Genomic DNA, 15,957 nt, shown 5'->3' with positions numbered 1-15,957 from the left:
GATCCAAGAGCTTTATAATAGCATGAAAATAATTTCATATATTTAATCATGTGTAGAACTTTACAGTTCTCATTAGTTCTTCATCAAGATGTCACTATAACTTCACAAAAATATGTAGAGAACTTAATGTTGGATATATCTACTCATCCCAAGGCATCTGATCCTTAATGACCAATACAGATGTGGCGGGTTCAGTGGTGGCCCTCCAAAAGATAAGTCCATTCTCTAATCCTCCATCCAGCCTCAGGACATGTGAATGTGACCTTATTTGAATGATGGGTTTTCGCAAAGGTAATTAAGCTAAGGGTCTGAAGATAAGATCATCATGGGTTCTGAGTGGGCCATAGAGCCAATGACAAATGTCCTTTTAAGAAGACACAACATACAGGAGGGGCCATTGGAGGTGGAGGCTGTCCCTGAAGTTATGCGGCCACAAGCCAAGGAAAGTCTAGTGCTTCCAGAAGCTGGAAAAGGCAAGGACAGATTCTCCACTGGAGCCTTTGGAGGGAGTGTGGCCCAGAGGAAACTTTGATTTCAATTTCTGTCCTCCGGAACTGTGAGAGAATACATTTCTGTGTTTTTAAGCATGCCATTTGTGGTCATTTATGATGGTAGCCCTTAGAAACTAATAGTTAAGGTAAATCCATAAATGGTACATTTAACAACAAGCAGTTCTTTTTATCAGCCACAGTGGATCAATGCCCGGAAAGCTAACACTTGGACCATGATGTTGCCATGATGTTGCAACCCAAAACACAAGTCTTAAGTAAATCATATGCAGAGGTTCTAAAACAAGGATCATTCCTTAATGTTAACAAATAAATCAGGTTAGTATGGAAAAATAAAATTCTTTTTCTGTTTTTGTTTTATTTGTGTGTGTGTCGGCGGGGGGGGGGGGGGGGGTGGTTGATGGAATTTTGGCCTTGAGTGAAAAACAGAAAGATAAAGTCAATTTAGACACATTACTTCTGTCATTTGTGGAGACTGGCTTATCTCCAATTTTCCTTCTTTCCCTCCTCCTCTTTGCCTTCCCTATTGCCTCCTCCTTCCTTTTCTCCTTCCTTCTTTCCTTTATTTTTAAGAAAATGAATCCATTGTTCTGGTTTCTGCTCACTAAGCATTTCAAAGGGCACTGAAAAACTGAGTTAGATTTATGTCCAATATATAGCAGCATACTATAAAATAACATAATTTATGGCATAGTAATTCTAATCTAGTAGTCTCTAAAAAATTTAGTAAGGCAAAAAAAAAAAATCTCTAGGGGCAAACTGAATTCTCTTATACTCCTTGCTTGCTTCTCGAGCCAAACTTTCTTAAAAATGTGTTTTTTGTTTTTTTTTTTCTAATGTCACAGTCTGTTTCTTTTGCAGACTTGAATAGGAAGACCCTGGCTTATTTTCATGACCAATATTAAAGACAAATGCTATTAGAATTCTCCTTGGATAGGCCCTAATGGTGAAATAAATTTGCATGGCATTTATCTAAGTTATTAAAGGGTTAACAACAACAACAACAACAAAACTTGACGAAAATGAAACCTAGAGCTGCTTTTCTTAAATCCATTGATAAGAATCTTATTTAGAATCATGAGGCTTTTTATAACCAGACCATTAGGGTGTGTGACTACAAATCTTAAAAAAAAGCCTCTACTATTACTGATACTGACATCATCAGTTTCCAAGGCCAGTTACAACATAGATAAAATAACTGTGATTGCCTCTATCAAAAGCCATGATATCTACCATTCATATCTCCCTCACAAAATCTGACACTTAACTATACGTATGAAATGCTTTTATCAATAATTGTGAAATAAAGTTTACAATTTTAATTCCTGCCTCAGTATTTTTGCTCTGCTCTTTATTACAAATGGCATTCATATTTCAATCTCAAAAACAGAAAACTACTCACTATTTAACTGATATAATAAAATCCTGTTATTACACTGGAGCTTCTTTCCTCCTCCTGTCAAAAAACTTCATGTAGATTCCTCATCAATTTTTAAAGCTTACTATATCTAAAATAATATCCTGAAAATAAAAAAAAATAAGTGTCCTACTTCAGCATTAATAGTGTAGTATTTATATCAATTTAAAAATTATCTTTCAGGGGCACCTAAGTGGCTCAGTCAGTTAAGTGTCTGACTCTTGATTTTGGCTCCGGTCATGATCTCAGGTTTGTCAGATAGAGCCCTGCATCAGGCTCTGGGCTGGGCATGAAGCCTGCTTAAAATTCTTTTTCTCTCTCCCTCTCTCACTGCCCCTTCACCCCCTCCTCTCTCTAAAAAATAATATAATAATAATTATTATTATATTTGGGTAATCTTTTAGATCCACAAAGAAATGCATATTTTATAATGACAATTATAACACTCATAAGTTGAAAAAATCATTTTTAATATTCCAAATTAGCTTGAAAAATGCATTAATGAGTTAGAATATTTTAAAAGTATATCATAAAAGGAAAATTATCAATCTGTATGCAACTGGTCTTGTTAAATATGAATTTCAAGAATAAAACCAGTGAGAGAAGTGACTACATAAATATTTAAAATGTTAAAATCATCAGAAATAAAAAACCCTATACAAAAGACTCATTAGATCATATTTGCAAAAATAAATTTGATAAACTTTAGTATCCTTAAAATATAAAATAATACTTAATAGCAATAATACTAATAATCTAATTAAAAATAGTTTAAAAAAATAGTTTAAAAACATAAGCATATAATAGTCATGGCAAACTATTTACTCTCACAAGCAAAGCAGAAAAATAGAAGCAAAATGTATTTTTCTTTCTGTCATATTGTAAATTTTTTTAACTTTGTCTTTAATATTTTTCAGCCAGCACAGCAATGTAAAACAAGGACTTGCATATACAATCTGATGTAGTAATGTAATTTGGTGCAACTCTATGAGAAAGCAATCTTAAAATATTTATTAAAATCCTAAACTAATCCATATCTAAGAAGCCAAGCAATTAATAAAAAGTGTGATTAAAGATTCACATGTGAGGATGATCACTAGAAAGAAAGTGACAAGATAGCAATAATCTGAAAGTCGAAAACAGAGCATTGTTAAAACATTCTTGGATATTTACATACCATGCTGTATTTATAATTATGTTTAAAAAATATTTAACAATATGGGAAGATGCTCATAATATAATTTTAAGTAGAAAGAAGCAGAATGCAAAGCAGTATGATCCTGGTGTTCACACACACACACACACACACACACACACACACACACACAAGAAAGACTAAAGGAAAACAGTAAAATACCAGCAGCTGTTGTCTATGAATAATAGAAATGATATATATTCCAAATTTCCAAATTTTTCTACAGTAAGTACATATTCTTAATTAGAAATAATGAATGAAAGTGCATTTAAAAACCACAACAAAGTACAATGGTTCTTTTGAGAGGTACAAAGTGATATTCTAAAACCTTCCCAATATTAACTCATGAAGTAGTAGAGCTGTGATTCATATATAAAATGATGGCTTTGACATTTTACACTCCCATTGGTGAAATGAATAATACAGTTTCTTCCACCTCCAGAACCAGTTTCTAAGATATCATCTTAGAGTCATCCACTGGAACTCACCTCCCCACTGCTGCTCATGGGTCATCAAATCCTGCTTTTGGCTTTCTTGGTCACCTCACCTGGACAGTACTTCATTATCCTATGCTTGGATTATAGTAAATCCCTCTTTTTTTAAAAAAAAAATTTAACTTTTCTTTTAATGCAGGGCTTGTGGGATGCCTGGGTGGCTCAGCAGTTTGGTGCCTGCCTTTGGCCCAGAGTGCAACCTGGAGTCCCAGGATTGAGTTCCACATGGGGCTCCCTGTGTGGAGTCTGCTTCTCTCTCTGCCTGTGTCTCTGCCTCTCTCTCTGTGTCTCTCATGAATAAATAAATAAAATCTTTAAAAAAGAAAAAAAAATGCAGGGATTAAGCTCACGACGTGGAGATCAGGACCTGAGCTGAGATCAAGAGTCGGATGCTTTGCTGACCAAGCCACTCAGGTGCTCTGCAGTAAAATCTTTCTTAATTTTAATCTTTGCTCTTCATTCTCCAATTCATCCTACTTTCCACTGTGGGATTAATCATCCTAAAATTCCAATTTCATGAAGTCATTTGTCAGCTGCAAACCCATCACTGATTCTCTATTTCCCATCATCCAGCCCTAAAGCCCTCCTGATGGGAGCTTAATATTTATCACTTGTAACCAGATTGCTCCATTTCTTCAGATTGGTCTACTGCCATCCATGTGCCATTTTCATCCTATTCTATTTATTTCCCTGCTCATCTGCTCCAGGACACACCAATCTATTCTTATATGGATTGCCCATAATACACATGCTTATATAAAGTCAAGTAACTATTTATCAATATTTTTCTTATTTTTCTTCCAAATGACTCTTGTATATAAAAGTCTTTCCCCCAAGAAAGCTAAAATGTTACGGAGATCAAGAACCATGGTTTATCATTAACTGCTGTACACAGCACACTGCACAGAAAAAAAGTACATGTACAATGTATTCAAAGGAGGCAGCTAGTGAAGGGGAAAGATCATTAGATTGCCATTCTGGAGTCTTCGAATCTGGTCCAGCTTGACCACTTCATAGCTAGCACTTTCCCAGCCAGGTCCTGAGCTATGTTCTGTTCACTCATTATCTTACTTAAGTTGTTGATATGATGAAATTGCCTATTTCACCAACCCTTGTTTTCTAGTGATTAACTGCCTCGAAAAAAAAAATCAAACATGAAAGCATTTTTAAAATATGAGACTTTATATATGTTAAAGAGTTGTTGTGATAGCCACTCTTAATCTTGAGAGCAGTTTGACCACAGTATAATGGGAAGGAAAGGAGATGTCAGAGGACCTGGGTTATCACTGGCTCTTCCTGGTTGGGAGATCATGGACAGTTTCACTTAATCTCTATGAATTTCCATTTCTTACTCTATGAAATAGGGTTAATAACTCTATCACTCTTACAGCATTTCATTCATTCACTCACAAAAAATGACTTACTCATACTTCGGCTGGCATTTATAATACAATTAGAACCAAGTGATTAAAACAAAACATACATTCAGAATAGTGTCCTAGTGTGAGCCCAAGGAGCTCACAGACAGTGGAAGAGATTTATATATTGTAAACAAATATAGACCATACACCATGAACATTGCCATGTTAGAAGAATCTACTAAGTCTTTTGTAATGAAAGTCTAGCTGTGGAGGTCAGGAAAGGTAACAGTTGAGATGATCTAAAGAAAGTTTGAGGTGTTCCAGGAGGAGGAAAGAGTAACATTTATGGTCTCACATGGGTGAGGCCACAGTGCTGCTAAGCAATATATGTGGCCTATTCAGAATTTGTTCTTATTTCTTCAGAGGCAGACTTTTATTCTCCCCACAACCCTGGCTTCACCACCTCTACCTTCTCACCCTCAAAAGATAATAATGACTTCTAATTTCTACAAGGGTGAAAAGTCATCAGATGAGTACTTTGTTAACTTCTCCTCTCACTGTTAGGTAAACAGTGAACTTCCACCCGCAGCCATCATCTTCTCCCTCCTCTCTTGTCCTAATATAGATGTTTCTATACTACTCTCCACCTGTATTTTTTTTTTAATTTTTTAATTTTTATTTTTTTAATTTATGATAGTCACACACACACACACACACACACAGAGAGGCAGAGACACAGGCAGAGGGAGAAGCAGGCTCCATGCACCGGGAGCCCGACGTGGGATTCGATCCCGGGTCTCCAGGATCGGGCCCTGGGCCAAAGGCAGGCGCCAAACTGCTGCATCATCCAGGGATCCCTCCACCTGTATTTTTATATCTCCTTTGCACTCCTCACCCCTGTAACCTTCCCAGGGCTGTGACCCTATCAGATACGTCATCTCTCCATTCTCCAATAACATCTTCATTAATGACCCCCAGGCATCAGCATTTAAACACATTCAAATCTCTTCTATTAACAACCCACCTCTCCACATACACAGGTTTTCTGTTCCTCACCTCCTCTTACAGACATGGCACATCTCCTTCTTTCCTGGACAGTCTACAGGATTATCTCAAATTTTTAAAAAGATTTTGTTTATTTATTTGAGGGAGAGAGAACAAGAGAGAGAGCATGAGCAGTGGGGAGCAGCAGAGGGAGAGGGAGGAGAAGATTCCCTGCTGAGCAGGGAGCACGACACAGGGCTCAATCCCAGTACCCTGGGATCATGACCTGAGCCGAAGGCAGACACTTAACTGACTGAGCCACCTAGATGCCCTATCTCCATTTTCTTATCTTCCACTCCTCCTTCAAATCATTGCAGTATGATTTCTGCCCTCACAACATTATTGAAACTGCCTTTGTCCAGTTCACCAAAGACTTCCTTGTTGTTAAATACCTTTAATTGTTTTTTACAACACTGTACACTTCCTTGATTCTCGTTATTTTCCCCTGATGATTGCTGTTGGATCTTCAAAATAGCATTTTATGTCCTCTTCTCTGAGTATCACTTCCCATGCATGGTTTTAATTATCTTTTTCTTGCTAACATCCAAATCTCAGCCTAATTTCCTTGAACTTCAGATATGTTGCATCATTCTTGTTCTGCCTAAGACTGTGAACTTTATTAATGTGGGCCATGGGAACCATTTACAAGTTTCTCCTTTTTCTATTTTTCTCATTTTCTTTTCACAAGCTTCTTTAAGAAGGGGAGCAACTGAATCACATCTGTGTTTTTAAAATAGGACTCATAATCACGTAGAAAAATAGGCTCAAGGGATGAGAAACTGGAGCGAAGAGGACTAAGATATATACCAGGCATGAGATAGAACATGCTAGATAATGGAATGCTATGTAAGTTCTCCTTACCTTGAACGGAGGACTAGAGTCACTTGGTCGTGCAGAAAAGTCAAAGGAGATAATCAGATCAACTCCCCTCTGGGGTCTCAGGATCAAGGGGTATGGCAGGTTAAATGTGAGGCCACTGTCCACTACATGAATCTTTTTACTTTTGACATCCAGGGGCTCATATATTTGCTCAAATTCATCAGGATCTTTAAAAAGGAAAGAGACAAAAGAATGAAATGACCACTTAACATTATCTAGAACATAAATATATTTTTCATGTAAATATATTGCTCATATATTTGCTCAAATTCATCAGGATCTTTAAAAAGGAAAGAGACAAAAGAATGAAATGACCACTTAACATTATCTAGAACATAAATATATTTTTCATGTAAATTTGTAAGTAGAATTTCATAGGATTAGGGCTTCAGGCTTTGAAATCAAACAGAGCTGGGCATGGGTCCTGTAAATGAATCATTGTCTTTGACTCAGTTTCAATTTCTGTGCTGTCTGGGTAAAAGAATGAAATAAGGGTGCTGTGAAAGTTAAGTGGGACAATGTATGGAAAGTACTTAGCTTAGGCCCTGGCATGAAGTCTAACTGCGATCATGATGGCTTTATCAGCCTTACCTCACCTCATCTAGGAGGTCTTTACTGGCTTCAAAACATTTCCTCATATATTATCTTGTTTTGTCATAACAGACATGTGAAGTACAACCATATCCGTTAGTGGAGGATGAAATAAATTAATCCCTGCAGTGACAGAATGAGGCAGTGGCAGAGTCTGAATGGATCCCACGCTGCATCTCCCAAAGTGAGGGGAGTCCAAGGAAATAATCCAGCCAACACATTCAGCAGACGTGTTGTTGTCTGTTACTATTTGGGCTCTTTTCTAGGTGCTAAACAAGATGCAAACTCTGCTCTAACAGAGCACGTGACTGATAAATCAGTAAACAGTTCAGGCAGTATTAAATACATGGTAGAAAATGATAGGGGGTCATAGAATGGGGAGTAACTTCAGTTGGATAATCAGGAGAGACCTCTTTGAGAAGAAGGCCTTGAGCTGAGGCCAGATTAAGAATCTGGAACGGTCCATCCAAATATTTGGGGGGTTACTTTTTCCAGGGAGAGGAAAGAGCCTTGAGACGGAATCCGACTCAGTATATCTGAGGAACAGCAAGAAGCCCACTGTAGCTACAGTACTGGAAGAGAGTAGTATGGGGTGATGAGAGGATCTGCAAGAAAGTAGAGTCTAGAAATCATTCGTTTTAAGAAAAAATGGTGACATGCTCCTCTTCACGTTTACATGTGGGACTCCTCATTCATTTCCCAGGAAAAGAGATGTGATAAGAATTGAACTGATTTGAGTTGAATGAAATGACATGCAATTGTTTTGGTCTGTCTCCATATCCTCACACTTGTTCTATTAAGAAAAAGGCTGGAAAGCTCCAGAACAGCATGAGGATGTTCATACTAGACAGGCATTATGATCTCTGAGAAAGCTTGTAACTTCTACTTGGCAAGTCTTTTCAAAGAGGTAACAATAAAACCTAGAGGGTCAGACTGACCTGTGTTTATAGAATCACGTATCCAAGGTAGTTACTACCTATTATCCAGAAAAATATTCACGTTGTGGGAACCCACTGCATGTTCGTTTCCTCCCTATATTTCTAAATAAGAATGATACTGACTATAACCCTTTCATGGTGAATTTTATCATTATGTTTCAAGAGCAAGGGATCCCAAAGAAAGGCAAATCTTTCAATTCTTACTGTCCCATTAAATCCACAATCTTCATCATCATTAAAATCTGAAGAGCACCAGTGAACACAATTAGGTTTGAGGTTTATTCAATGTGAATTGAAACAGTTCTAAATTAGGTTTGGACTTACTCAAGAAAACATAATTATTCTTCTAAGTTTCTTTTTATTTTTCTTAAGACTTTATTTATTCATGAGAGACACACAGAGAGAGGCAGAGGCATAGGCAGAAGGAGAAGCAGGCTCCCTATGTGGAGCCCAGTGTGGGACTTGATCCCAGGACCTCAGGATCATGCCTTGAGCCGAAGGCAGACACTCAACCACTGAGCCACCCAGGCACCCTCTTCTTCTAAGTTTCTACAGGTAACAGAGAGTCATGTGTTTTCTTCTCTCCTATTTATTAAAATTTCTCATCCCTAGAATACTAACAAGCAAATGCTATAAACATATACTAGTGTGCTTATGAATGAAGAGAAAAAGAGTTTACAGCTGAGATGATTTGTACTGTCCAGAACTGGTGAATGAGACAAGGTGTGAATGAATGGTCTTAAACAAAAAAATAAATAAATATGCTATAAAAAAAAAAAAGCAATAGGGAGAGGGTTTTAGATAAGAATAAGGTCATGTGACTAAATGAAAAGGCAGGCCAAGTTAAAAATTAAAAAAAAGTCTTGCTATGTCTGAGGTGAATACTAGACCAACAAGGAGAGAAAAGAGAAATTATTCTGTAAATAATTATCTCCAGATGAAGTCTTCTTTCCTATCAAGTACTTATGGATTGTAGTGACAAAGTACTTTGCTACTAGCCAAAATTCTAAAATTCTGTCACAGAAACACGAACCTAAGAATTGTAACATTGAAAAATACATATATCATCAAACATGATTTTAATATTTTTTTCTCTGAAATTTTTATTGCTTAAAAACTTTTGCTTAAGCTTTATAAAGGTGAACAATTGTGGGTCCTTGTCTTATATTCGTTTTAAAATATTTTACTAAGAGGCTGGAAGTTCAGTATTTGGGTACTTTTGTTTCTCTTCAAAATAGCTTCATTTATTTTGAGTTTCTCTAATGCATTAGAAATTTCATATATGAGATTTATCATCCTTTTGAGACTCTTACAAAAGAGCCATTATTAGTGTCATTTTAAAGATCAGGAAACTGGGGCACCTGGGTGGCTCAGTGGAGGCAGAGGTTCAGCATCTGCCTTTGGCTCAGGCCATGATCCTGGGATCCTGGGATCGAGTCCTGCATCAGGATCCCCGCAGGGAGCCTGCTTCTCCCTCTACCTATGTCTCTGCCTCTCTCTGTGTGTCTCTCATAAATAAATAAATAAAATCTTAAAAAGTAAATAAAGGATAAGGAAACTAAGGCCCAAGAGGTCCGGTTTCACACAGTGATAGGATTCCAAGGCAGGCCCAGGTCTCAGCCCTCTGCTTAGTCCCCTCATTAGACCCAGTGTGTCACATTGCTACTTCAGTGGGTGGCTGGCCATAAAACTGAAACAACTTAAAAAGCAGTAATTACAACGTAGAGAGGCTAACTACACATGCATCTGTCAATCATTAAAACCACACTAATATGTGTCTTTAATCACAAGTAAATACAAATGTTTGCAAAACACATTAGTGGGCAATGTTTTTTACAGTGCAGTGATTTCCCCTAATACAATAAAGTATAATGATAGTTTACAAATATTTTTCTTTGGCTTCATACACTTAGTGCTCTTTTGAATTTCAGCTAAAAGATTAACCAAGACAGACCACTTCTCTCATATTCTGTTTGATATGCTCCTTCTTGTCACAAAAATGGTAGTCTCTCTTTTCCTCTTTTATATCCAAGATGATGTCTGAGAGACAGGTCATTATGTGACCAAGTTCCAGCTCTGGCATGTAGCTAAACACCATGGTTCCACCCTTCCAAATAAATGGAAAGGAAGCAGTGTTTCTTAATTGTGTTGCAAACAAAGTAGTTTTGCAAGATATTAACAGATGTTCTCTACACAAAATAAGAGTTTCATGATCAAATGGGTTTGAGAAATAGATCGACAGCTTAATGTAATGACCATGTTAGATTGTGGGTTTCCTATCCTCCTGACTATGCCTTAGGCTAATTGCCCTTTTAAATAAAGATGCTACTTAAAAAAGAAAGAAAGAAAGATGTTATTTAATCTTCCCAGGAAGTGTATAAGACAGGTACTATTCTTTCTATTTGGGGAAAAGAGTGAGCATTGTTGCAACCTCGCTGCCCTGAGGTTGCAGGTTGCATGGGGATCAGGGGTGTTGGTTTTTAGTTTTGCTCTAGTTTTTCTAACACTGTTAACTGAGGATTATGCTAAGTAACTATTTAAGACCATCTCATTAATAGTGGCCCATCTAGGATTTGAATGTAAGCCAGTCTGCACATTTTCAAGTAGGCACATTGAGTAGGGCTCCTTAAATTCATTAGAGTATCCCATCGCATTGTGAATAGGGAGATGGAGTTGTTAGTTTTTCCAAATTTATTTGAACTTGAACCCAATTTATTATATAACATCTACTACAATGTCAGAGAGAGTTTGATAAATGACACTACGGAAGAACATCCTCCCATAGCTCAAAACATACAGGGTTTCTAAACCTGTAAATGAGTTAATCAGGTTCTTTGCTAGGTGTGGAAACATGTTGTGTTTTATAATGATGTACCATCTCCTTAAAGCAGCTCCTCTGTGGGCATTTGCAATGGTCACTTTATATAAATACCTCACACAGATTCAATATATGATGTACAAAATGTTTGGATGTTTGTGTATTGAACTCTGGCCTAAATCAACGCATGCCTCGATTTTTAAAATTCCAGATGTTATGTGTCACAGTAAGTAACGTAAACACAAAAGTAAACAGGAAAGAAGTCACATAAATAATAGACAGCTTCTCGTAGTTTCTAAAGGTATACAACTATTTTGAAATAAACAAACAAGAGGAATTCCCTCATCTTATTATTCTTCTTATTTTCTTTTTTTTTAAATTATTTATTTATGATAGTCACACAGAGAGAGAGAGAGAGAGAGGCAGAGACATAGGCAGAGGGAGAAGCAGGCCCCATGCACCGGGAGCCTGACGTGGGATTCGATCCCAGGTCTCCAGGATCGCGCCCTGGGCTAAAGGCAGGCGCTAAACCGCTGCACCACCCAGGGATCCCTCTTCTTATTTTCAAACGATTGTCTGCAAAGTGAAGTAGTATTTTTTTTCTCATTTTAGGTTGAGAGATTGTTTTAATTCTAAAATACTCAAATTTTACTTGGTACAAATGAAATCACCATAGGGTCAACTAAAATGTAAGATTTTCCTACACTAAAATGTAAGATTTTCTTAATATCTAGATAAGATAAAAGTTTCTATTTCTATTTTGCATGGGGGTACAAAAATAAGAGATATAACCTTAACATTTTAATTAAATTGCAGTATTTTCAACTGTATAATAAATCAAGTTTTTAAAAAGATTATTTATTTATTTATTTATTTATTTTAGCGAAAGAGAGAGAGAGAGAGAAAGAGAGAGAGAGAGAAAGAGCACACAAGTAGGGGGAAGGGCAGAAGCAGAGGGAGAGAGGCTGACTCTGCTCAGTGTGGAACCTGATGTGGGGGTCTACCCCAGGACCCTGAGATTGTGACCTGGCTCAACCGACTGAGCCACCTAGGCACCCCTTTATAATAAACAGTTTTGATGAAGATTTTATGAACCAAAATGATTACAGTTTATGATAAATCTTTTAACTTTTAACTACATATACATGGTTAATCTAAAACTTGGAAATAATCAGGAGACAGTGTCTAAACAACTGTCTGAGAGAGCACTAATCGATTTAGTAAATCTGGTCTAAGATGCAGTCATTTTTGGCAATGTTAGTTTGTAAATTATATATCTGAATGAACTCATCACTGACCTGGCTGGATTCTTGACTAAATCAATTTTAGTAAATTCTTGACTAAAATCAATATCCCATATATATTTTTTTCAACTAGATAAATACAGAGTGAGTGAAATAGAATTTTTATGAGCTATAACACTAGGAAATAAAATTTAAGGTTCTTTCCAACAATTTTAGGTTCATGCATTCCGAAATAGGTCAACAAAAGAATTTTTAATTGATGTAATACCGTATTTTGAGGCGATTACATTTTCTACTTGCTCATTTTACTTTATGAGAACTGTCCATGAGTCTTCTCACACTACATATATACTCACATATATATGGCTTAGAATTCAAATTTAACTAGGCCTGCTGTATTTGATCTAGCAACCCAAACACCTCTGAACCTACATAAAGTATTGCAAAACCACCAGGGAGTTGTTAAACTGTGGAGTGCAGAATGCATGCTGTGCAAATCACAGGAGCTATGCTGGGTAATTCGATCAAAGTAATAACATAAAACAGATGTAATATAGTACACAGAAAGGAAACTTCCATTTGACATCAGCAAAACAATGACTAACAGAGCGGGGAAGGGAGTGTAGCAGAAAGGAAAAGCTTCGGAGCAACACTGAGGTCTGTGACCCCATTCTAGCTCAGCTAAGAAACTGTAGGCAGTGAGAATGACTCTCTTTGATCATTCTTTTTTCTAAAGTAAAATAACTAAAGATTCTTTTCAGTTCTAAATGATCTTTGAGACTAAGTTTTTTTAACAGCCATCATCATTCATCAATGAAGGCTCAGTTTCTAAGGAATATACATTTAATGCATATTCTAATCGCAGTAAGTATAATCACGTGACACAAGACAAATAAGGTCATTGATTAATGGGCAAGTGTTTTGTCTTTTTCTTTTTAAATTTTGGATGAATTTTAAAACAGATATTGACTTTATCACAAATGGACTTTTATCACTGCTAATATGAAAGGGTGTCATTTGCAGTTAAATAATCATACCATACCTCGTATCCTAGACTTGGATGCCATAAACATAATGCAAAGTATAGTGAGTTTCTACTCCTCTTGTTTAAACAAGGTAACTTGCTTTTGCAATGTCCCCTAAGTTCAGACAATAAATGGGAACAGCACTACCAGAAACACCACCAAACCTAAAGCCACGTCCTAATTTTTCCAAGTATTTTAGAGGCACGATGCTCCACCAAAAAGTAGAAGAAAGGTTTTTGGAAAAATCCCACTTACATTTCTAGAGCATCCTGCTTTTGATGCCCTGAAGCAGAAATAAATGAGAAATGATATCTGAGCAGTGACCCAGATATCTACTTCATCTGGTATGATGAAGTAGAAAGATTTAGATGTAAAAAAATGTAGGATCATTATAAGAAAGATTATTATGTATTGATTAGTCACCATGGCAAATTTAACTTTTAATTTGAAATATGCAGGGAACTGAAGAGGAAAGGGAATGATTCGTTGGAATTTGGCAACGTAACAGACACAGCAGTGAGTGGGCTCCTACCAGCTGGCCTTAAGAAAGTGACCTAACCTTTCTGAGAACTAGAGGGACAGACTCAGTAGCCTCACAGACTCTGAGGCTGGTGAAGTCACCTCCCCTCGGAACCCTGGAATGCAGGCAACTCCTGTGCTGTGGCAGAGAGTCGGGCTGAGGACCACATCAACCAGGATTCTGAAAAGTGCTGGGTCTGCTAAGACCTGCCCTCTGCCAAGAGCAGAAACACCCACAGAAAATTCAAAGGAGGAAATGAGACAGAGGCTACATTTCTGCCATTTCCACTGCCAGGCACGGTTGTGGGGGCGTTTGTGGGGGTGATTCTGAAGTGTTTTTGGAATCCTTCCTGGAAGATCAGCCCAGAGCTTGCTCTTCCAAGCCTTGGAACAACTTTGTCAACACCTGATTCCCTACTTTGAATCCCTCTCAGTTAAGCAAGGGAGAAGGCTTCCTGTTTTCTGAGTGAACCTTGTCCAATACAGAGAAGATCTAACACCCCTCCTTAGTGGTTCAGTGAAAAATTTCTATGCTGACATAACTATGCCATTTCCTGTCCAATGAATGTTTTTCTTCCCCCCCCCAAAAAAAACTCCCAGTAATCTGAAGCCCTTCACACACTAAATAGATGTTGCTGTACCTGAGCATAAATGGATAAGCATTGCTAAGAATCAAAAGGCTTCTCACTCGAAAGGAATAAAGATCTCCTGAATTAGCTTCCATGGATTATGTTTTGTGTGCTTACCTGCTACAGCCATATCCAATTCATCTTCATCCAACGATTCCTGTGTCATCAAGTCTTTCAGAGGAGACATTGGATAGGATGTATTGAGATTCAAGCCCAACATGAAGTTGTGCACCTTCCCAGCACGTCCTTCTCTGGTATTGAATAAAGTTGAATCACTCACCAAAGCCATTATCATACGATGGACCCAACTTGCTTGATTATCATTGTGATATTCCCTTTTAGCATCTTCATTTTCAGTGCCTAAGGAAAAAGAACCAGAGCATATAGATTCCCAAATCCATTAAAAAACAACAACAACAACAACAAAAAACTTTGGATAAATACCTAGTAGTGCAATTGCTGGATCATAGGGTAGCTCTATTTTTAACTTTTTAAGGAACCTCCATACTGTTTTCCAGAGTGGCTGCACCACTTTGCATTCCCACTGTTGGTATAAAAGGGTTCCCCTTTCTCTGCATCTTCGCGAACACCTATTATTTCCTGAATTGTTAATTTTAGCCATTCTGACCGATATGAGGTGCTATCTCATTATGGTTTTGATTTGTATTTCCCTGATGATGAAAAATGTTAAGCATTTTTTCATGTGTCTGTTGGCCATTCTAAGGGGCAGCTGCACCCCAATGTTTACCAATGTTTATAGCAGCAATGTTCGCAATAGGTGAACTACAGAAAGAGTCCAGATGTCCACTGACAGATGAATAGATAAAGAAGATGTGTGTGTGTGTGTGTGTCTACACATACACAATACAATATTACTCAGTCATCAAAAGAATGAAATCTTGCCATTTGCAACAACATGGATGGAACTAGAGGGTATTATGCTAAGCAAAATAAGTCAGAGAAAGACAAGTCAGAGAAAGACAAATACCATATGATTTCACTCATATGTGGAATTTAAGAAACGAAACAGAGGAACATAGGGGAAAGGAAGGAAAAAATAAAATAAGATACAGAGGGAGGCAAATAATAAGTGACTCTTAACTACAGGAAACAAACTGAGGGTCACTGGAGGGGAGAGACAATTGGGGATAGGGTAACTGGGGGATGGGCATTTAGGAGAGCATGTGATGTAATGAGCACTGGGTGTTATTTGCAACTGATGAATCACTAATTCTACCCCTGAAACTAATAATACACTATATGTTAACTAAGTTGAATTTAAATAAAAAATTTT

The 15,957-nt window shown here is 37.3% G+C and overlaps 1 protein-coding gene across 10 annotated transcripts in view; it reads right to left on the bottom strand.

Moving 5' to 3' along the window:
- The window catches only part of PLA2G4A (phospholipase A2 group IVA), a 151,606-nt gene that overhangs the window by 14,864 nt on the left and 120,785 nt on the right, over positions 1–15,957 (bottom strand). For all 10 annotated transcript variants that reach the window (XM_025430132.3, XM_025430131.3, XM_035718804.2 and 7 more), the window contains 2 exons: positions 14,781–15,023; positions 6,882–7,066 (listed from right to left, as the gene is read on the bottom strand). In XM_025430132.3, coding sequence (XP_025285917.1) covers positions 6,882–7,066; positions 14,781–15,023 — 428 coding nt within the window. The remainder of the gene's footprint in view (positions 1–6,881; positions 7,067–14,780; positions 15,024–15,957) is intronic.

Source organism: Canis lupus, chromosome 7 (genome assembly GCF_003254725.2).
Source record: "Canis lupus dingo isolate Sandy chromosome 7, ASM325472v2, whole genome shotgun sequence".
NCBI classification, from domain to species: domain Eukaryota; kingdom Metazoa; phylum Chordata; class Mammalia; order Carnivora; family Canidae; genus Canis; species Canis lupus.
The sequence above is the reverse complement of the archived record's forward strand: the minus strand, read 5'-3'. Positions and strand labels throughout refer to the sequence as shown.